This window comes from Hyalella azteca, unplaced genomic scaffold, assembly GCF_000764305.2.
Source record: "Hyalella azteca isolate HAZT.00-mixed unplaced genomic scaffold, Hazt_2.0.2 contig4947, whole genome shotgun sequence".
In the NCBI taxonomy this organism is placed as follows: Eukaryota; Metazoa; Arthropoda; class Malacostraca; order Amphipoda; family Hyalellidae; genus Hyalella; species Hyalella azteca.
Genome location: NW_025935155.1, coordinates 260,953 through 284,660, shown reverse-complemented (window position 1 = coordinate 284,660; position 23,708 = coordinate 260,953). Strand labels below are relative to the sequence as shown.

Here is a 23,708-nt window from a genome sequence, read left to right as displayed (position 1 = left end):
TTCCACAATTAAAATAACTCCTGTGCTATCAAGAGTAGTTATTTGGTGATTCGATGTGCTATCCGAAACACTAATCATTTTAGTGATAACTTTGACCAGTAAAGTATTGAAATTTTTCATTTCGGTTTCCGCTGATTCTTATCAAATTTGGCATACATGCCTTGGCCTAGTCCGCTTTGGTCCTCATTTGCCATAGCTAGTTAGCGAATTTCAAAATACTTCAAACAATTTTTCAAAAAGATTCGCTTGCAAAATAGGGTCTGTAAGGTCTATCTATGCTCCAAAAAAGGTCAATGCTGTTATTTTGCGAGGCCTAGTTACGGTGATTTTAATTGTTTCAATATCATGATTTGTTATAAAGTTTACAATTAGCAAATGACTAACTGCGACTTTGCCGAATTTTTTCCATCTTTTTAGTGGGAAGATAATACTCAGTCATTTGATAATGCTAATTTGAGAAATTTAGGGTGAGAAGTTGGATATTTTTTACTAATTAATATGTTGAGCTAATTTATAAATGAATATTTTGGTTAGTAAAAAAGAACAAATTAGTGCCGAATAATTCGAAAGCGAAGTTCCATGATCCAGTATTGTGACCAACAAGCAGAGCCCACTAATTCGACGCAGCGTGTATTCTTGAGGTTCTGCATTGGCTGTTTCTCAACGGATTTGGCTTTCTGCCCTCTAGCGGCCAAAATAAAATTAATAAATTTCATTTGAAACATATCTGTATATTTTCGAAACATATGTTTTGCCTGAACTTAAAGCTTGTATCAATATAATCAATATGAATAGTTACATTTATTCATATAAGTTTAGATTAAATTATATAGCGATACATGCAAATTATGGTATGATTAGATTCATAATTTCTCTTTGTAGGTTGATAATTCGGAAGAATAGTTGTCTTCTATAGCTTTATCGTTTCAAATCTAACTACATGATGCACTAAAATGTATACAAATTCATGCTAAAGATTTTTATCACGGATCACACAACCATAAACTGCAACCCCTTGCTGAAATATGCTGATCAAAAACAATATAACTTAGAATAATATTGAGAAAAAACTATATTTGCTTATATGTAATAGATCGGATAATAATACTTTTCAAGTGTCAAATTTCCCCGAAAGATAGCAGTACATGTTTTTGTGCTTATTTCTAGCCAGTGTTTGATTGCTATTTAACTGCGTTTTACGGATGTCCGAGTGAACGAAGATCAGCGGGAGTTGCTGCGTGTATGGTGAAGTTCGAGCCAATGCGAGCTAACGAAAAGACGCCGTCGCCTTCTCATTGGTGTCGCCCTACTGCCAATCAACGGAACTTCTCTACTAATACTCGATGTAAGCTACAAATTACTATCTACACATGCTGAGGCTTACTTTTGATTCTCTTTCTATAATGTCATTTAGTGTTATGATGATCGAAGATCGTGTTTTGACGTCATTTTGGCAAATTGAATCACTATCTTGGTAGCCATCTTGCTTTCGATGAACGGTCTGGGAGCGCGGTAGTTGGTACCAGACTATCAGGTGCAAAATATCCAGTTCGTAATACATCCAAGTGATCCAACTAGTAGGCTATGCCATCATTAGTTATGGAAGTGTTTTGTAACGAGACTTTGCTTATTTTATTTTTTTATATCATAGCTAGACCAAGATGTAAGACTTCTCTGCATGGAATTACTGGTGAGATTTTTTTATTCGTTTCATAAGCATGCAGCTTTTTAACCTATTTTCAATTTTCTAAGAGGCAGAAGAGGAAGATCATCATGAACATGGCGTTGCATCATATTAAAATATACATTCGCATTCTTTGAATAAGGCAATATTCTCAAGTTTAAGATGTTGGGTTTATTTAAATAACGTTATTCTATATTTAAAGATCAACATTTAAGCTTATGGGCCTTATACCTAAATCAATTTTTCTCTACACTAATATAAATCATCTTAATAGTAGTAGGTAGTAAGTCCATCTATCAACAATGCCAAAGACCTTGTCCAGGGTGCAGAAAGTGGGTTAATATCAATTTTATTATTAAATGATCTTTGATGATGCATCAGCAGCAAAATAGGGTAAACGCGGTATATTCCGACACCGTGGGTAATTCTGACACCTCTCTAGTTTTTCCTTTATATTAAGCTTTGTTTTAGTTCCATGCGTTCGTTGATGGTTGAAATAGTGACGTCATACATTTGCACGTCAAACTACTGCCAAAACACTAGGTCTGGCTTCTGGGGCATCTAGCGGGATCTGCGGAAAAATGTTGAGATCCAAAGAGAGATGGTGCATGGCTGCATGCCACCCAATGAGATCATCGAAAAATGTGTCAAAATTGACAGTTGACCTTGCTCTACCAAATAGTGATAAACTGTTTGTGTAGAAAGAATATTATGGTTTGAGACTTTTAAATACGTCTGTGAATATATTAGGAATCCTTTAAGTATACTTGTATTTGCTGATTTCAAGTGGTAAATAAATTAATAGATGATTAAGTTGAGAAATGCATTTAGACACATAAAAACTAATTCCGACACAACTTGAATTGGACTCACACAGCTCGTTCCAAGCTGTGTGCAAAAATTAAAATTTTCTTAATTAAAAGCTTAATAACTGTTAATTAAAAGCCAAATTAAGTAGTGCTCAATATTCAATAGTGTTCTAATTCAAAGCCGTGTTGTATTCCAATACAGCTCACACAGCAATCGGAATTCGAACATGTGGATGTCGGAATTACGTATTAGTACGATTTGAAGCAAGGTCAGAATACGTCTCACCATGTGCCAAATATAGTCACACACAGTGTTGGAATATAGGGATTTGGTAGGTTTGCATTCTTAAGGCTTTTAAATAAATATGGCAACATTTTGTGACGTTTCATTGTTGCTGGCGCGTAGTGCAGTGTTTTGAGAGTCACGTAAAGCAAACAGAACTCGAGTAATGCATACGGTTATTTTTTTATAGTTTTTCATTTCTCGATGCGTCCTTAATGTGTTGGAATATACCGCATTTACCCTTTATGCCTTTAGACCATCTTGCCCACACATTTGGATTGAAATTATTGCATTTTAAAAATTCCTTTTAAATTATTGCAATTATTGTAATTTATAAATCTGGAAGACTGCAAGCGCACACAGTTAGGTTTCCAGTACGTTGGATGGATCAGGATGCAGGGATGCCAGGGAAGCTTGTCTGGAAATTAGTTGTGATGACTGATGAGTGTACCTAACCAAGTGTGTGGAGATTTAGCTTGGTAAGGGATATACTATCAAAATTGTTAGCAGCATTTTGCTAACAGTATTTTGCTAAAATTTTGTTCAAATCTGTTCAGTAGTTTGGAAGAAATTCTTTGATCACTGCAAATTTTGGCCCTTATTGTCATATATCTCCCAAAGACATGTGAAATTAAACAATGTTTTACAAGCTGAACATCAATGTGAGGTTCTAATGAATACGTGTTCAAAGTTTTATCAAGGTGCATTCGTGATCAAGCTCTAAACCAGACCAGATCTCAAAGTATTATAATCAAGCAGCAACATCTCAAGATTGTCGATGAATTCGACTGGCTCCGTGACACCCTTGGCAACGAAGTAAAACCCCAGACTATACCAAACAACGGCTCCTGCAAAAAAGCGAGAGTTCTCCAACAGGCTGGTGTATTCTATAAATTTTACTTCAAAGAAAGTTGTAGACTTCTTCACGTTATGGATTACATTGGAGTTATTGGAGTGACAACTGCAACATTGAACTGCCTTTTCTCCTACCACCAGAGACAAGCTCACTACCATACCAGATCTCCAAGCATTATTAACAAGCAATTTCATCTCAAAATTGTCAATGAATTCAATAGGCTTTGTGACATTCTTGACAATAATGTCAAATTCCAAACTAAACGCAACAAAGACCCTTGCAAAAACGCGGGAGTTATCCGAGAGGCCGCTGTAGTCTATAAATTTTGCTTCAAAGAAGATTGTAGACTTCTACATGTTTTAGACAACATCGGACAAATTGAACTAACAATCAAGACACCGAGCCGCTGTCTTGTTAGCTACCTTCAAACTGGAGGACAGGTAAACCACGTGAGACAAGTTTACAACCAGACTGTCACTCACATTGTTCTGAAGGTACTCACCAGCATCTTGATCAAGCAGTGGCCTGACAACAACCGACTGGCGATAGCTGAACCCCTCATCTCTACAGATCGGATCCCAGCTATCTATTTTCTGACTACTGGATTTGTCTGAACTAATTTTCCGAGTAATTTTTGGTCCAAAATTTTACTGTTGTATCCTAGTTATTACTTATTACATATTATGTACTTATTTCCACCAAAATTTCAATGTTTAATGCTTCTTTAACTTGAAAATGCATGTTTGTTGCATTCAAAATGTGGTTAATAAATAAGAATTACTTCCTGAAACTTGCCTTTTAATCTACTGTCATCTGAAGAAAAGTTCCACTCACTGATAATAGAAATCAACATATATCACACCCACTATCCTTTAAAACATAGATATAGAATACATAAATATATCCTTACTCTTTCATCTAACCATCACTTCAAATAATTAATAATTTCTGTGTTATGGTTTGCATAAATGGCTTTTGTGTTGCATATAACACTGGGATAATCATGTGATAGAACATAATAAGAATCTAGCTTACTCCTATGTTGCTCAATACCATGCACCAGCAGAAAATCTAGCTTCCTCACCAATTTAAATTATTAACTATATACCTATGTATTTATGTCTTCTGACTACCCTACAAGAAAAGTGTATCATTGTGCACAGCATTTTTTTCAAATGTCCCATATCAATTGATTGTGCGTGGTTGGTTTATGACTTAAAAATATGATTTCTTGACATGTGATTTATTAATGATTTTTGAAGTTATCAATAGAGATAGTGCCTTTAAAGAAACTACAATTGCCTATTTAGTGCCGTGTACATCCATTAACTGTTAGGTTTTTTCTCCATCACATTGTGGTAGCAAAAATGAAATAAAATGAAAAAAAGAGTAAGGCAACCTGTGTCAATGCAACTACTTTTATTTTGCTCCAATCTTAGTTGAGGGCCTACCAAAGGATTTAAGCATGTCATTCAATGTCAGATTATGAATAAAATATAAATTAGTTTTATGGTCCATGAAAATGACGTTGCAGCAATTGACCATACAAAAATGTATGAGAATAGACTCCAGAATTAATTCATTGTTTTATCTGCAAACTGATCTTAGAAATATGAAAATGTTCAGCAGGGACTAGGGTTGATTCTTATTTCATATTATTTCACATTTTATTAATTGATATGGTCCATTTATAATGCACTTTTATTTTGTATATTATGGTATAATGGAATAAAAATGTTTTTTTTTTTTCATTTTATAAAATCTTTATCTCTCTTCATTTTCAGTTTGTGAGGCCTGTATTGGAAGATGCAGGCCGTGCAGCAGGCTGGAGGGCAGGTGAGGCAAAAATTTTAATTAAATTTTGCACTCTTCAGCTGGCAGTCATTCTTAGTGACCCTCTAGAAACAACAGTGAAATAATTCTCAAAATTTTCATATACCTTTATACATTTCAGAAAGAAGCAGGTCTTTTTTGTTATTGAACATGCTTTTGGAAAAAACTAACATGACAATTTGATTAGAGTATTTCATGACATGGAAAATTTTGAAATCATTATTTTTATTAGTTTTTTTTTTTTTTTGTTCTCATATTATGTCAAGATTTAATAATAAGTGCACTCTGTGTGAAAATTCCATTGTGTGGTTGTTTTTTTCCAAACTGAAATCAGCATATCTGTGTGGAAAAGAATGTCTGACAAATTTTAAAGCAAGCTTTGGTTGCCCATATTTCCATCTTAACCTTTAGATCTTGCATATAAAAAGATGTTGATTACTATTAAATTTGGCTGAGTAAATTTTATCCATAATTATTTATAATTACTTCAGTAGTGAATTCTCCTCACTGCTTTTTCTACATTCCAAACAGGGTTTTTTTCACCTTCTTCAAATGGTTTCCTGTTCAAAATGAATGATTTTACCAACTTTTAATTTTATTAGTTTTCCTTGAAAACCTAATTTTTATTTTTTGTGTTACTCAACAGTAAAATATACCTAGCCTTGAAGGCCGTTTGGTAGGTACCAAATGCCTTTGATTCTCTTAGTGAAAAAGAAGATAACTTTTTCTACTTGAATTCATCATGTTATTACTATGTGATTAGCTGTGCAATTAGGCTCATTTGTACTTTTTTTTTACAGATGGCCCACATCATTCAGACAGCCAATGGTCAGCTGATGCTGCAGACCTTGACAAATGCAGCACCTGCTCCCATACAAGTTACAAATGCACAGCATCCTCAGCTGCAGCAAATACAAGTTGTTCCTATATCTGGCCTTCAGGTTTGTGTTGGCACATCGAGAGGAAGAATATAAAATTGTGTGAATCAAGCTTTCAATTTATGGGTATATTTTGTCTTGTTTAACAATTGAATTAGTCAAGTTCAATTTTTTTTAAACTTGATACTGCATTTGTGTAAATTGCCAGTTTTACAGCAATCTCTGACTACTGTTAAACAATTTAGTTAGTGTTAGCAGCCATATCTTCGATGTAACTTCTTTATATCTTGCAACTTCTTGAATATCAAAGCTCAAATTATGTGGTGAGTGCACTGCAAAAAACTGCAGGCCCATCCCTGGTCTTTGGCGGAATAATTGCATAGTAAATTGATTATTTTTTTCAAAGAAATATCTCTGCCTCTATTTAGCAACATTTTTTTCTGATATTGTATACTTGATAAATTTTTTTGCTAGTTTTTTTATGCTATCAACTGGGGTGACTTCGGCCATCAGTACAACAGGAACAAATGACAGAAAAAAAATAATAAACGTTGACCAAAGTCACCCCGGTGGCCAAAGTCACCTCAGTCACTTTGGCCAACGTTTATGATTTTGTTTTGCTGCCATTTGTTTCTGTTGTAGGTTTGGCTGAAGTTACCCCAGTTGATGGTACCTGAAAAGTTTGGCCGTTTTATACTGAGCAATACTCAGAGGTCTTGTTTGGAGAAGAGCACCGGCATGTGAATTTAAGTTGCAAATTTCTTGCAGGGAGGTGGAGGCCAGCTTGTGTTGCAGACTAATGGTGCTGCAACCCAGCAAGCAGCACAGATTCTCCAGACCACCGACGGTCAGACTCTGCTGTATCCTGTGCAGATTGACTCTCAGGGCAACATCATTCAGCAACAACCTCAACCTGGTGAGTTTGCTACCAACTTTTGCCACAGCTGCCTCTTCTTGAACGGTCTGAAGATTCCATGAAATGTTTCTTAAACTATTTTCTAGAATGGTTCATTTTTGTTTAGCTTGATAATATTTAATTCATGTTAACACTTATACTGTAATTGTATTAACTTACCCCTTCTTGATAAGCTTAAATTTTCTGTGGCCGTGTTGATGAATTAGATCAATCAAAGCTTCATAATTAAAGTATTACAACGAAGTGTATCAGTGTTCATTTTATTTAGTTTTACAATTTGTAAATTCTGTCATAGGTTGTCCAAGAAATATTCTATTTTGAAACGTCACACTTGAGAACTTGATAAATTGGCTTTGTTTCCACAATTTAAAGCCGTCTTTGAAATTTGGTAAATCTACCGTTGCATGTCTGATGCTGTTTCTATTTTGCACGAGGAAATTTTGTTTCACTTTCAGCAAAATGTATGCTTTTTTGGCGTTTTGTGTCTTCTCGTACATATAAAACTGTGTTTATTTTGATCCTGGTATTTTTTACTAGAGTGGTACTAATTAAATTTGCGAAATTTCTGCATTGCAGGTAGCATCATCCAGTTGACGACAGCACCTCCCCAGCAGCAGCCCCAACAGAGTGTTGCCCAAGTGCCCGCTACCGCGAGCAGTCCCCCTCATATAGCCACGAGTCCCGTGTCTGCAGCGGCGCAGGTGGCAGCTCCCCAGCAGGCGACGCAGGTGCCCGTGCAGCACGGCACTCAGGTCGTCACGCACTCGCAGGGCGCATTGCCTGCCAATGTCCTAATGGTGAGGCTTTTTTACAGCTAAGCAAATTTTTTGCTCCTGATTAGATGACTCTGTTACTTTGTTCTTGCTAGAATTCGTTAGCTTGTTAGTTGATATTACTAACAGTTCAATTGCAATCCTTCTTGTAGGTAGGTAAGACGAAACTTGACATTTTTAATTGAAATACTAAAGGAAGTGTGTTTAATTTGTTTCTTAGGTAGTATAATTTTCTTGGGTTGTGAAGAGGAAATGTTTACCTCGGATATGACTTCTATTATTTGAGAATCGTGACTGTGAATGGTACAGTAGTGCGTTATATTGTGATCGCAAAAAATTGTCCATTACGGGTATTTATCAACTCGTGTCTGAAGATACTTAATGACATCCATTTAGTTTAGCATGCAAAGTGTTGACATGTTTTACAATGTGTTTTAATTCATACCACATTTTCTTTTGCAATGTAAAACTTGAACTAAATTAGTACGTATATCATCAGTCTGCTAAATTAGTACGTATATCAAAAGCAAAGAAAACACCAAGCAAATTCACCATATCAATATTGAAAACGTTTCGGAGTCCAGCTCCATCATCAGTTCGAAAAACTAAAAATGAATAAAATCATATTATGGAGCTGGACTCTGAAATGTTTTCAATATCGATATGGCCAATTTGCTCGGTGTTTTATTTGCTCTTAAATTTCTTTTGAACTAAATTGTTGCAGGTGAATAATGGAGCAGCAACGGTACCACAAATACAGCGGGTTCCTATAACGGGAGCCACGGAAGTGGTGGAGGAAGAGCCGCTCTACGTCAACGCCAAGCAATACCACAGGATACTCAAACGCAGACAAGCCAGAGCAAAGCTTGAGAGTGATGGCCGGATACCCAAGGAGAGGCGGGTGCGTTGCATGCTAAGTATTATAAATGCGGTTCTATTGGTTCCGTTTGGTTTTTTGGCATCTTTAAATTCAAGTCAAACATTTATAAAGGGAAGTTTTTTATACTGTTATGTTTTTATGTTAATGTGTTGATACATTCTGATTTTCATTTTTTATGGACAAGTTAAACATCCTGTTTTTGTGTTTAGTTGATGACGGGGGGTAATACTTGAATGCTTAATTATATGATAATTTCCTTTTATTTGTAACGATTGGTTTGCCATCACTGATTTTTCATGTAATTACAGCTACTAACGATTTCACAGATAGTAATGAGGCTAATATGTGTCATAATTTAAAGCTTCTATTGGTAATGAATTGTAAAAACTTTTTTTGCCGTGAAACATTGTTTAATGTTAGTTGGCGTTTATATTGCTAGAATGTTGAGCACCCATTCTCATTCATGTCTTTTTTTGCAGAAATACTTGCACGAGTCACGACACCGACATGCCATGAACAGAGTACGAGGAGAGGGAGGGCGCTTTGATAAGGGCACATCACCGTAAGTGATCCTAATTTCAACCTTCCTTTGTTGCCTCTGACCATCACCTGTCTCCTCTGACCATCACTTGCCTCCTCTGACCATCACTTATCCCCTAGGAACCCTTCTAATCTGTGACCATTCAATGTCTACATGGAACGTGCAAACAGTTTGAAATGTCAATAAAACTGAGACTTGATTTATTGTACGTTTGTCATGGTAAAATTTATTGTTCAATTTTCACGTTTAGCGTCTCTGCAAACCCGCTTCAAACTCACGTACATCTTTCTTTTGACCTGCATGCTGCCTTTTTGCCTTAACAGGGAGAAGTGGAAGTGAGTATTGTCAAAATTGCAAAAGATAATATTCAATGCACTACAAGTTCTGTTTACTGCATTTCAAATGTTCGCTCGTGATCTTTTTGTGGTCGAAATCATCCAATAAAATATTTGCATGATTGTATGTTTTATACCTCGTCTTGGGCGGGAGCAAAAATTAACTTGCGTAGACGATAACTTTTTTGTTATTTCTATGTACTTAGAGTCAATTTAATCTCGTGTGATGACGGCAAATCTTGCGACACTGGCCATTCAATGAGACTTGGCATTTGTTGTTTCTTATTTTTGTTACACCCAAATAATGGATCATACAGCTTGAACTGCAACAGTTGGAACTTGATTTGCAGAAAGAAACGACTACGAGTAATGGTGTGTGTGTGTATGAAGATGTGATATTGGTATAGTTCGCGAATAAGAGACAGCAAAATAATTTATCCTCGTTGCATCAAGTATTGTCCGCATTTGAATGGATTTTTAGGAACACATTGCACTGGATATCAAATTTCTAATTCAGCTTGAATCTAGTCTAGGAAGTAAGTTTAATGATTATTCTATTATTTTTCAGAGAGCGTCAGATGCTGGATAATCTGTCTGGCATTGGTCTTCAAGTGAGCGTTAGTATTAATAATAATGATTATTAAATTAACAGTCGTCATCAATTATCGTTTGTAATGTCATAAAACTTCTTAATCAACTCTCAAAATTCTCGAATAGCCAATGATAGCTGCTCTTGCATTTTATATTAAAATGTTCAAATTATTTGAACATAAAAATTTATGAGCTGTTTTCAAGTATTTAGGATGATGGTGATGTATTGGCCCGTATGTAAAAGTTAGGCACGATTTCCTCATTGAAATATTTCTATCTTACTTTCTATTTTGATCTATTTTTTTCCTGCAGAGTGAAATGGAGCTGCTGACCAACAGCGTAAATGGCCACGCCTAGTCAACTTGCTGGCTCAATAGCCAAAAGTTGTAACTTAGTTTGACGCAATTACGAGGTCAGATTTTCCATCAGGGGAGCCACATCGTAAGAGCGGCCTCAGTAAAAATGATGAGCTGAGGTCCGTATTCTTCAAGGGATGGTCGTTTTTACCGTGTGGCTTTCCATTATTGATCGAAAATTATGTACAAAGCGTGTCTGTGTACTGTACAAATTGCGTTTGTATGAATGTATGTACTGTACAGATTGTGTTTGTATGTATGTATGTTAGTGTCGTCGCCACTACCTTATGAACGACACTCGTGTTCCCGCATGTTCCTTGGGTGTTCGTACGTTTGTTGTTGAGATCCGTTCGATTTCAAGTTCCGTTAAGAGAAAATTTTCCACCCATAGTAAATGCATCTCGTCTGAGTCCTAAGATGAATTTTAGATTTCTTCCTGAACAGCGCTTAATTTCTTCCGTAAATTCTTCATATTTTATGTTTATTCAAATTATTGACATTACCTTTAGTTGAACGTCTTAATTATCCCAATGTTGTTTGGCTCTATTTACGCAAATACGTGTACCCATAACGACAGAATTGAATATGATGGCGGGCCACGTTCTAGAATGTAGTGCGAATTAAGGTCACGAAGGCAGCTAAAGTTGTTGCCGTATTTTTATACACGATATCGTATATTTACTTATCAATATAGAATAACTGTTTTGTTTTGGTCAGTTGTCTCCTACTAGTGTATCGTCCGGTGCGGCTAAGTCGTATTAACGTGACTCCTATTGAACACATAACGCAGAAAGCTATGGACTGGCGTGACAACGGCTTTTATCGCTCCTGTCAGAGGAAAGAGTTGAGCATATTGGAGCATCGATCTTGAATTGGAACAATTCGGATTCGGGTCTAGTGCCGAGAATTTCCTTGTCTGATTGTGTACTCACAAGATGTTTTATTTTTAGTTAAATGTGGCTGCGTTTAGAACGCACATCGTTTGTAATTCTTATTATATCTTTTGAGTTTACTGCCTTACCATGGCAATTATTTTGAATAACAAGAAGTTCCGCTTTTGTGAGTACAAAAGAATTGTAATTGCGGATAAATTAAGGGAACGTGTCACACGTATCTTCCTAACAAAATATAGTAACCCTAGCCTCTGGTAATTAAAATCAGAAGCTGACAAGTTAGTAAATTTTCACTGGGTTGTTACTGTACGCATTGTAGATCTTGTGAAATGATATAGGATGCAGTGCCAGGGAAGGAATTCCTGATGACTACTTATGAGACGTGCCCAATTCCTACTTAGTGCAGAATTTCCTTTAATCTCCCGCATTTGTATTTTCGTGTTTTTTTTCAAAAGCAGACCTTATACTAATCTATTAGCAGGGTTTTATATTATGCACAAGTAAAAATGCAGCAGCCACCAACTAACTTATGTTCTCAGAGTGTACCCAGTTATACCTACATTTTGTTTCGGTAAACTGTTGACTCTAAATTTGTAGGTTTGTTCAAATGCATTCACATTATTTGGTACCTATATCCTCCAAAATGATCTGGCGTTACCAATACATTACATTCCCTATGCATTGAGGGGAGATAAAGAAAGCAACTTTGTTTTGTGTCTGAAGCGACCTAGTGTAATTTTTTTCTATCCATTAGTCCGTCCCTTAACATAATGTGTCAATTATTTTAAGGTGATTATCTCTAGTGATTGACGTTATTGCTGTTGTTTGCTACGAATTACACGCGTGTTGTTGATTTAAGCCGAGTTATATATGAATATTGATCATCTCGTTTTAGCCGTAATTCATTTTGGAATTGAATCGTTTCTCTAATGTGATTTTATTGAATTTGTTGAATGAACACAATTTTTGCTGGCTCATTGTGCCATTATTTGAATTTTTAGAGGGGCTGCCAGTATCATTTAAAGTAGGAATTGTTATGTAGCCTGGAAAATTTCTTTAAATGGCTAGATATTCGTGACTTATGGGAGAAGATACTAGATGTTGTTATTGCTATCTCCCTGGAACGCAGTTCGAACATATTCAGTATTTTACAGAAAAAATGTCTTGCACGCTGATATCACGAATACACCTGATGGGAGAGTTTGTTTCAGCCTTATTTTTTGGGGGAAAAGTAAAAATATCCTCGAACGGTTGACCACGGGGCACGTTATATCAAGTTCACTACACTCGAGAGTTGGAGCACAGCCTTTCCTAGGGTAGCATAAGTGAAAATATAGTAACCTATGTATCCCGGCATACTAATGATGGAGTCTTGAATTATCATCAATCAGTGCAAATAGCATCATCGTGTACATAGTAATCAAATGTCCATGTATAGTATGTACATTAATCCATTTTTTTACCAAGTAAATGTAACCGGCTGAAGTGAATGTTATTCATGTCTTGTCATTTTCAGTTCCTGACTTAGCATTCAGGCGTAAAAGAGCTTATTCAAATTTTTATATTCCTTTTAGCCAAATTTGTTACTTTGAAACGTGTCGTGGTTGGTAGAGATGACCAGTGTTACCGATTAGAAGTGATTCATAAATAGGTTTTGTAATGAAAGTTTATTGAGACTTTTAAGATCACTTCAGAGTAATATTTGTGTCCGATATAAAATATACTATACGCTCAACTATTTACATCTCACGACAATGATGCGCCCTAAGCTACAAAAAAATTGTTACAAGATAGAGAAATTAATCTAGATCAATTTAAACATTTTCCGAGTTTTGTAAACTTCGTAACCGAAGCTGCAACTTCGGAAGTAATAAATCCTTCAAAAAAGAGAAGTTCATGACATGAATTCTCTACGCAGAAACAAGTTGAGTTGCACAATATCAGCTAACGACCAATGAATGCAGACTTATCATAAAATATAGCTGTCAATTATAAGTTCGAAATAAAAATTCAATGTATTCGCAAGCCTGCAGCGGGTATGAACAAATATATTTCTGCACGCAATTAAAAATCAAAGCAATAAATGTGTCCAAATTTTGCTGACGATTAAATTTCGCTATCTCAAAAAAAAAAAAAAATACGTAAGCAGCACTCTATCATTTTTGGGCCACATTTCTCTAGCAGGTCATCCATGCATAACTTAGTCATATCAAACCGATCTTGACCTACTTAATAACGAAGCTTCTGCGAGCGTTGTCAGCATTTCTTTTATTCACAGTTTCACGTAGTCCACTGAACGAGAAGTTGCAGCGCACCTGTTTAATCTAGCGTTAAGCGCGCTGTAAGAAAATGAAGCGGACAGTGCAATTCTGACCAAATTCGCATGAGCGTAATGTCAATAAATATCTTCGTTGCTAATTAGGTCATGATCGGTTCAGATTTGACAAAGTTATGCATGAAAACCTGCTACGATAATTAGTCCCCAAGTGTCCGAGCGCTCAGAAAATGGACATTTCTGCCTACATGATCAGGATTGTTGTGACTTCAACCATTTGTGTGCCAACAATATCCCGAACTAAAAATGGTACAAAATACCTGCGTGGACATCCACAACGGCCAGCGAGCGGCAATAGACGAAGTCTTCGTTTGCAATATCCTGCGTATTACAATGCATTGGAATTTTAAAGTTCAAGTCACAAGACTTCTTCATCTAAGATGCTGCAAAACCTAACCTCTGGAAAAGACTTTTGATTGTCACCTCCAATGCAATATAAAATTATAGCTAAAAATACCACAGTATAAAACCAACACGTTGCAGGAGCAGCCATGATTTCTGGGAGGGATTATTACGATTAACATTCAAGGGAGAAATTCGAGGAACTCATCGATTCACGAATTACGCATGTAAAAGAATATGCAAAATCAGAATAAGAGTATGCAATTGACAAACATACAGGTTTACTATATATAAATTATACCTCCTGTATAAAATTGCGGAAAGGGGAACATGTATTCTGAAATGCTTGTGAGATAACAGCAGTAAATAAATAAATAAATGAATACGAATAAAGCTATAACATAGATTGATAACTGAAGCTCAAACTAAGGTGCATTGAGCACATGAAACTGGTACCCCTTTCTTCATGAACACTGATCGATATTTCTTCACGAAAGTCGGGACTTAAAACTGCCATGAAAGGAGTCATCCACGCGGAAATGATTCAAGATTTATAAATAAAATAAATTGATATACAATCAAATTGTAAAAATATAAATCAGAAAAAACCGGACATTCGTGAAAATCGCTTTGACGGAAGAACGCACGTATCTTAAAAAATTTCAAGACAGAATCAGGGCACGCGCAATATTTTTGATCACTCACGTCATCGCACGGATAGAAACCTAATTAATCAAATCGGGAAAACAATAGTTCAATAGTTGATAAGACATGGGAATACAATAGTTCAATAGTTGATAAGACATGGGAAAACAATAGTTCAATAGTTGATAAGACATGGGAAAACAATAGTTCAATAGTTGATAAGACATGCAGTTCAATAGCGTGAAAAATCAAGGTCTTGACCTTTTTTCTCGTGTGCTCGACGTGTAAGTTAATACTTTAAATATTCAAGAAATTACCAGAATACTTCTATGCAAGAACTTCGAACTGGGTCCAGTGCATAATGATTGTTCTAAATACGCTTAGGCAAACGCTTTTCAATCTCAACATTAAAACCATTGCAGCGGAGCAAACGATTTACAGCTTTACCTGGTGCATGGTTTCTACTTTGAAATATCTTAAAGTTAATCAGTTTAACGAACTTTTTGTTACAACGTCAAAGATTTTTTTTCACTGAAAGAATGGATGCTAAGCCCAACACATACAAGCAAGTGGTAGTGCACACCGGTACAACCATCGCCTAGTCCTACTTCTAAGTACAGATAAAAGATTTGAATGGCCTCGAGTCAACTATAATAAGATTCTTGTTAGTTAAAGCTATTATTATCATTATTATTATTGTACAATGAAATTGCGTCTTGCTACAAGACTATTTGTCTAATACGCTGTAAACATTGCAAAATTTATTTTCCACAAACCCCGAGGACATTCTCCCAATAAACGTACGAACTTTGGAGTATTCATAATAGTAGTAAAAAGGATCACTTTAAAAAAGAACGGAGCCTAGTGGAGCAAATCTGAATAAGAAAAAAAAAAGACAATAACAACCTATGTTGAATTAGCCTGTAACTATTCATACATTTCAAGTCGTAATCACCACTTGTTTATATAAAATAATGGCTAGACTGGTCGAAATTTATTTGCTGATGACTCGTAATTACACGAGACACAATGAATGTAAAGGATTTGTAACCATAATCCAGAAAATGGACGATACCTCAGAACCTGACCAGGCAGAGCAGAACTTAAGCATACCGCGACTACCGATATTGGCATTGATGGCCTATCACAAAAGCGCGTCCCATCTTGGCGATGTCCTCCAAACTTCAACACTCTATAATCAATGTACAAAACCGGCTACGCTTTGAACTACGACACAGAATTAACACGATTCCAATGGAAGTATAGATTATCCTAGCGAATTATTTACTGTAAGAACTATGAGGAGAAGAACAGTATCCTACCACTGATTTCAACACACAGATATTCTTCACACGATTAACATGTCTTCCTCGATGTGAATTATTCATTATAGTGCAAATGACTACGCATGATCATGCCTGCCATACCAATAAAGATGTTTGGGCTGCAGATCTGCCATATTTCATAAAAATGTAACGTCGTTCTTATTTTAAATTAGATTAATCACATCATTATCTTAACATACTGCAATATCGCATAAAATAATCCCATAAATTTAAAGTCATAAAATTCATGGAGTTTTTAAAAAGCATAATCAATAACGTTTCAAGTTTATAAAATATTTGCTTGAACCATTCATAGTATAAAAACGGAGAATTATTTTTATCAATATATGTGCATTACGTTATAATATATCATTAGCCTGCTATAATTCATAGAGGGTAAAATTGCTCTAAAATTGATTTCGTATACTTAAAAAACACAACGAATAATAAGCTTGGGACATAATTTGATATTCAATTGAAACCGACACTTCTAGCCTCACTTCATCCAAATCTGCGATATAGCGGGTGAACAACCGCAATTTAGTAATTGACGTACATCTCATTAAAATTACAACGATCGCTCTCTCAGTGGATCAGTTTCATAATTGTATTTTACAAATTTCCGATGATGACGTAAATCTAACGTTTTTATAACGCTGCCCAGGAGTAATTAAATTTTACTTTCGCTCGATTACATTAAAAAAACTCATTTTTAGGGATCAGACTAGCACTTCATAGTAATTCATTGTTACGTAGCGTCATGACATAGGCATTCGGGCATTCCTGAAACTTAGTGGCTCCCAAACAGCGGTACGCATGCCAATAGTAATATGAGTAGTAATTCCAGATGTTGCGATTTTTTTTCGGGACATGAATGAGGTCGTATCATTAATTAAAAATAATGTTTACTGCGCAACACAAGATAATCTCTCAATGATTTGCAACTGTTGCCACACGATACTGCGTGGTCGGAGCGGCCACTAGAAATCTCTACCAGTTTATTCAACTTATTCGCTAACTATGATCGCATCAAATAAAATGGAACTGATGACACCTATTAACGATTCTTATGAAGAATTAGTTGGTGATACGTGGAACATACATGATGGTACGCTGCGGCTGCTCACGTTTACACGTCCAGCAAGTGGAACAAAAATTGCGGTAACAACAGCAGAACGAGCATAAAAGAAACCCTCTGTATACAGAGCTCATCAACATTGGTGTTGTCCTTTGCGATATATGACTGCAAGAAACAGCTGAAATAATATTAAAGGGAAAATATTCAATTATATGGATTGGAAAAAATTGAGTTTTACAATTGTACCTGTCTGTACAATCCAGCAACCTAATTTTAAAGTTTAGAATATCCGTACAAAGATTTGTATAGCATACATTTTAGTGGAGGAATCTGATTTGGGCATCAATGAAGAAAAGCTACATGTTATATCATTTTAATCGAAACAAATGGAAGTAAAAAAACTCGCAATGCCCGAAAAATGTTCCGATAATCAAGGAGGAGCTACTTTTGACAACTTTAAATGTTCGAGCGACGCAAAAACAGCTTTTTGCTTATATTAATACTTTACAAAGGCATTGTTAATGGCAACAACGATCACATAAGTATTAGACTGATCATAAAATAGTGATAAAATGAACATATACGAGGAAGGGAAACCTGCTATAATATAAATAGAAAGTTACCGCGTCCACGATGAAAGCTTGTTCTTAAAAGAATATTTCTCCACAATCACGGCCAGGAGAACAGCATTTAAAATCAAAGAGGAGTACAGACAGTTTCTTTCCATATAGAAGTACAGATAGAGTAAAATAATTTCATCACAATTGAACATAATTACAGAACATAATAATAAAATAAAACAACGCTAACTACTAAGATTTAACTCGCGGTGTTTAGAATGAAAGACTGAAGCGTATCACAAACAAAAGGAATTTTGTGCAGGAATGAAGATTTCGTGGAGACTTGTAAGACTAAAGATCGCTGGTTAAGTATACTGATAAGGTAATAAAAAGTTCAGCAATTAATATGCTATCATAAAGTAGATATCAATTCATTGATGAAAATTCAGTGCCATATTTTAAGGTTGTCTTAATAACACGTAGGATAAACCAGCAAAACCGTTACTTCGAACATAAAAGTAATCGTTATGGAATGTCGGGGCTTATCCACAGTGAAGCAATAGTTAAAAAATTAAAAAGCGGACCCGCGCGAAATTCAATGTAATAAAATATCATGTTATCTTCTCACATGAATATAATACATGAAAAATACGGTAATGAATAATGCAGCGCTGTACACATGGGTAATATGTGTATATCTCGAAAAAATAAGGCGTTCGAACGAATTTCTAACGACAAGAGAAACTTTATTTTAAGGAAAAAATGTGAAATTGCACAGCCAGTCACACTTGAACAGGTCGGAAACGAAGTCAAGCTTTAAAATTTATTCAAAAAATTTTCAACGCTCACTATTTGTACATTCTAACTTTAAATTTAGCATACAGCACTGTCGAAACTTCAGCGCAGAGTCCGAACCTCGAACTAAGTTTCCGGAAGGAACGTTGTGGGCTGCTGAAATATCAATGACAATCCTTTCGAATCCATCATATTCGAGTTTACTTTGATTTAATAACTACGTCGAAAGAAAACTGGCGTTTAAAACTGGTTCAGAGTACGTAGGTCTATATTTAAAACTGACGTGATGAGGAGGTCGCTATCTAAAATACGTGCGAAGAATCAAGTTGATATCCGAGCGCAGAAGATACGCGACGGATGCGTGTGACAGGAGGGTGAGCTAACAACGACGAACAAGGAGACCGTAATGAGTAAGAGTAGCATTACGGGGCGTAGGAGGAGTTCTGGTCCACTCGGTGCTGTTAAAAAAGGCCTTCACTTCCTCACCTGATCTAAAAGACGGATAGTTTTACCCTAAAACTCATGACATAGCTTAGACCAAATAACAAAGAGTAACTACTCGACAATACATCCACATTCTGCGAGTGATCTATGCCCCCTACGACGTACGACTAAGCTGTATGGGATAGTTAGCGCATCCACACTCGAGGTTACTTTGAAGTGAGGGATGGCACAGCTATATTTCAATCGTGGCTCAAGAACCAACACTGAAGGGATTATTTGAACACCGCTAGCTGAATTAGCAGAGTAATCAGTTGACAGTGGAAAGTTTGCTCTAAAATTTGCTGTACACGAGGAGAGCTACCAATGATGGCGATGGTATAAAACCTAAAATGATTGACATGGACCTGAGCCATCTAGGTATGCCTAAATCGTTTAATGCAGCAACAAGATTGATCAGTCACGATTAAAAACCATCATTACATGTTAGTTTTCGAGTATAGAAACGGAAAATCTTAAAACATTGAAGTTCGCGGCTGGTTGAAGACACATCGCATTTAGAGGTGAAATCAACTTCTTACCACAATTAGTGTTCAGTAATAGACGGTCTCATCGTTCGGCCAAGAACGATGGCTTCACAGAACAAGAACCGTCAGAAAACGCAAGTTATTGCCGCTCCCCATACTACACAGTTTTTATTCATTCCTAGATAATATACACAGCAGCGCTAAGCTGTAAAATGTTCTTGAGAAGAAATTTGGCATAAGCGTATTTCCACTCGATCAGGTCCAAGTGATGACGCATAAGAGTCAAGTTATGATATAATACTTTGTTAAAAAGACCGATCTTCAGAATCAGGCCGTCAAGAAGTGCATCACCACATCCAAATAATGATAACGGTGAATGCCAGACACTAATATCCACTAAAGTTTAAAAGGTTCACATACAACGTAGATGTGTGCCATTTAATTCTTTCTCTAGACACCTTCAATTTTCATGGTGTCAGCTTCAGTATCACTCGCACTGTCATCAGCGTCAGCAGCAGCCGACAGAAGTGTCCGATCATCGTCTTCGTTGTCCTCCGGTAAACCACGATCCTGTCCCATTTGTCGGAAGGGATTAGTTGAAGGAAAGTTGTTGCTCGCCAAGTTATTGAAAGTATCGGGCATCAGGCTTTGGTCATTTTCAAGGCTCACATCTAAGTTGTTTAGCCTTGGAGTTGAGTAAACATCTTCACTGGCCTCCGGTTGCAGATTTGAAACTTTCACGCTAGAAATTTTAGGTTTGTTGACGCTGCTGCTGAAATTTTTGCCCAAAGGGTGACCTCCTGGAAGTGGCGGAGGAGTGACATCATTCTCGCTATTGGAATCAGTGGAGGGAGTGCGAGATGTGCGAGCCTCCGGAGACATTGTTGAGTTGTTTGAGCTGGTGATGGTGGAAATGGTGGTGCTGGTTGTTGGTTGCGGTTGAGAGAATGTGGTCGTAGTCTTGTGGGAGGTGCTCCCCACTAAGTTGGTTGAGGTGAGTGATGGATCGGTTGAGGCACTCGGATGACTGGTTGAGGTAGTTAGTTGATGAGGCGTGATGGTTGACGAGGTTAGAAACGGTAGTTGAGGGATTGTATTGAAGGGTGTTGTAGTGGTGTTGGTGGTGCAGATGGTGGTTGGAAGCGGAACTGTGGGGGTGATGGTGGTGGGTATGGTTGGAAGATGCCGTGGTTGTGGCGACGAAGTCAGGGTGGTGCTGGGTAGGATGGTGTGGGCAGGGGGGAGGGTGGTGGGCATCCTGTAGTAGTGTGGGGTCACCGTGACCGCAGGACGGGAGTAGGTCAGTCGGTCGTACTCTCCACCTGCAACAGGGAGACGAGGAGAGTGCAGTGCGGGTACAGCGGGATTACGGGGAGTAAATAAACAATATATTGGCAGACACAGCCAGCAGCTCGATAAGGTTACCAAATAGAAGCGGGAGCTGACGTAACCAGGAGCAAATAGCAACATGACGAAGGTTTTGAGCACCCCGTGTGAAAGATTTAGAACACCAGCTCAAACCATCTCGGGATTGTAATGATAATATAATTAAATTGTGTTAACGAAATCGTATAGAGGCATTCTAAGGTGATTCGTGATCAAAATTACTTCTCGTGACACAGAAGCAAGTGTCGTTTGACTCGTCAGTTACTTTCTGCTACAAAGTTACTCAAGGGATGATAGAGCCATGTCTCCAAGCGCAAACATAAGGAGATAATGCATAGTTTTAAAAACGCCACATTTTTTATTACCGTTGAAAAAGAGAGTAAAAATAAGGTTTTACTTGTATATATTAAAATTTGCACACCCAAAACAATTCTACCTCATGACCACAATAAGTCATATTATCAGTGCTGACTTTACTTTGGAATAACATTTATTTTACTTATCATCTATGATTCTCGTACTAGTCCCAATGATAATAGCAATACTACCTAGTGATGAAAATCATCATGAAGTTGATCTGACTTGAGGGTAATACGAATCAAACTGGATTTTTTAATCGTACATGACACAAAACTTAACCTTGTCAAAGAATATCCACAGCTGTGGAGGTTCTTCATGGCGTTAATAAATTTCAAAGATGACAATTGCGAAAGATTTTCAGAATAGCATCAGGCAGGAGTGCGCACCAGAATAGCGCACATTCGGTCACGCTAGGACGGACATATGTGCCAGTTTTGAAGTCAACTATGCTAATTTAAGAGCAGGAGATCGGTGTCAAAGAAAACTATTTATATCCAAGCAACTAACATGCAAGTGTTATTTCTTGGTTCCGTTTTAATGCGCCTGGAGGTTGCCATCCTGAAACGCACTCTCAGGTGCATACCATTTGTAACAGAAACATCAAGCAGCTTGTGGTTTCAACATCAGAATGCACGATAAAATGAAGGAAAAATGTGCACTGTAACAGCAAAGATAAAAACGGCAAGAGATGGCGAAGCATCTTCGAAAAAGCAAGCAAGACGATATAACACATTGTCGAAAAAATCGAATATGTTACTGAAATACGAGAGGGAAATCTCTTAGGAGAGACGCAACACGGATATCTACAGATATTGTTCTTAAGAGATGATGGATATCAAGGATTAGGATCCAAAAAATAAAAGAAGGTTCTACAAAACAATGACACGCTAGAAAAACACGGCGAACTCGCCGTAGTACTATTAACAGGTTCGCAAGAACTCGCATTCGAAATACTATACATCTTTTCGAAATAAATACATCTTTTCCCAGCATTCCCTCATGCAATTTCCTACTAATAACACCGATAATCATCAATTTAAATTGCGCAGTTTTTGTAAAGTGCAAAGTTTTGCATCAAGTTAACGTTAACTCGGTCACGAGTCGAGCAACTGAGAAGCTAAAGAAATTATCAAAGGGAGGACGATTTACCCTTGCTCCCAGAGCCCAGTGGGGTCACTTATAGAGGGTCTAGGAGCATTATGATGATCTCCACCAACCGAGCTACCGACATCTGGGGTAGGTACTCAAAAGGACAGCCATTGAGGATAAGTTTTGCGAGAAGCAGCAACAGATTAGTTGCGTGGCTGAAACAATTTACGGTGATTGTTTGAGGCAGAGAGGCAAAGTTCAAAATAACTCGGCAAAAAGCAGAAATAGAAGGAATAGAAAGACTGACTTAAAAATGATGAGAGCCGTCTTGAAGAGGAGACAAGTTGTGTAATGGAGAGGTGTTAATATGGAAAGAAGGGATGGCGCGGAAAGAAGGGATGGGGGCGGAAATAAGGATATTGATGATGAAGAGACGGCGTTAGGAAAGAAAGGATGATGCTTTGAATGTAATGGTTTAGAGAAAGAAGGGTTTGTATTTGAAGAAAATAAATGGTTTGGTAATGGATATAATAGATAAGGGATTTGTTAGGAAAGGGATGGTGTGGAGGGATATAAAGGAATTATGGTGTGGACAGAAGGGAATGCGGTGTGGAAAGAAGAGGAAGTGGTGTAAAGAGAGGGGAAGTGGTGTAGAGAGAGAGGAAGGAAAGGGAATGTAGTCCCGGTATCGAGCAGAAAAGGACGGAGCATCGTTAGTACTGTTATTCATACTAAAATCGTACTTCTAGGACGTTCTTTAATGTCAGCATCTAATCGAAAAATCTGGGTATTCAGGAGTAGATTTTTTACAAAAATTTTTTTTCACAAAAATCAACAAAATATGTAAAAATCGTCAACAATCTTACACTTGATTATAGCAATCCACCTGCACCGTAAACATTCTCGAGCATTCATGACTATATCAACAAACTGGACATTTATCGTTAAAAAACCTATTGAATGCAGGGGCGGCACAACACTTTGATAATCATTCAAAGGTCATAGTTTTAGTATTCTATAGGATGCAAGACAGGAGCAGCAGTCGTGTTTTAAGGGGAACATCCATTGCCAAACACTTATTAGATGCATAATTTTTTCAAGATTGAGAGATCATGAACTAATCAATTCAGGTGAAGTTGAATGAAAATCAGAATGGGAAACTCATCAAAATACACAAATGAAAAAGAAAGCAATCGA

At 36.9% G+C, this 23,708-nt stretch overlaps 2 protein-coding genes across 7 annotated transcripts in view; one reads left to right on the top strand and one right to left on the bottom strand.

Annotated features, from left to right (window-relative positions):
* Positions 1 to 1,225: 1,225 nt before the first annotated feature.
* Positions 1,226 to 13,123, top strand: LOC108675077 (nuclear transcription factor Y subunit alpha). Of its 3 annotated transcripts, none has more exons than XM_018163063.2 (9): positions 1,226 to 1,345; positions 5,417 to 5,468; positions 6,266 to 6,406; positions 7,112 to 7,259; positions 7,836 to 8,056; positions 8,757 to 8,933; positions 9,392 to 9,474; positions 10,357 to 10,399; positions 10,692 to 13,123. In XM_018163063.2, exons 2-9 carry the CDS (start codon positions 5,439 to 5,441, stop codon positions 10,734 to 10,736), a joined length of 888 nt encoding a protein of 295 aa, XP_018018552.1. In that variant the 5' UTR covers positions 1,226 to 1,345; positions 5,417 to 5,438; the 3' UTR covers positions 10,737 to 13,123. The 3 variants fall into 3 exon arrangements, with proteins under 3 accessions (XP_018018552.1, XP_018018550.1, XP_018018551.1); XM_018163061.2 differs by having other exon boundaries at positions 10,357 to 10,405; XM_018163062.2 differs by lacking the exon at positions 1,226 to 1,345 and adding an exon at positions 1,354 to 1,690 and having other exon boundaries at positions 10,357 to 10,405.
* A 155-nt stretch (positions 13,124 to 13,278) lies between these two features.
* Positions 13,279 to 23,708, bottom strand: part of LOC108675076 (protein draper) — a 37,185-nt gene continuing 26,755 nt past the window's right edge. For all 4 annotated transcript variants that reach the window (XM_047880199.1, XM_047880201.1, XM_047880202.1 and 1 more), the window contains one exon: positions 13,279 to 20,998. In XM_047880199.1, the coding sequence (XP_047736155.1) occupies positions 20,127 to 20,998 (872 nt within the window). In that variant the 3' untranslated portion in view covers positions 13,279 to 20,126. The remainder of the gene's footprint in view (positions 20,999 to 23,708) is intronic.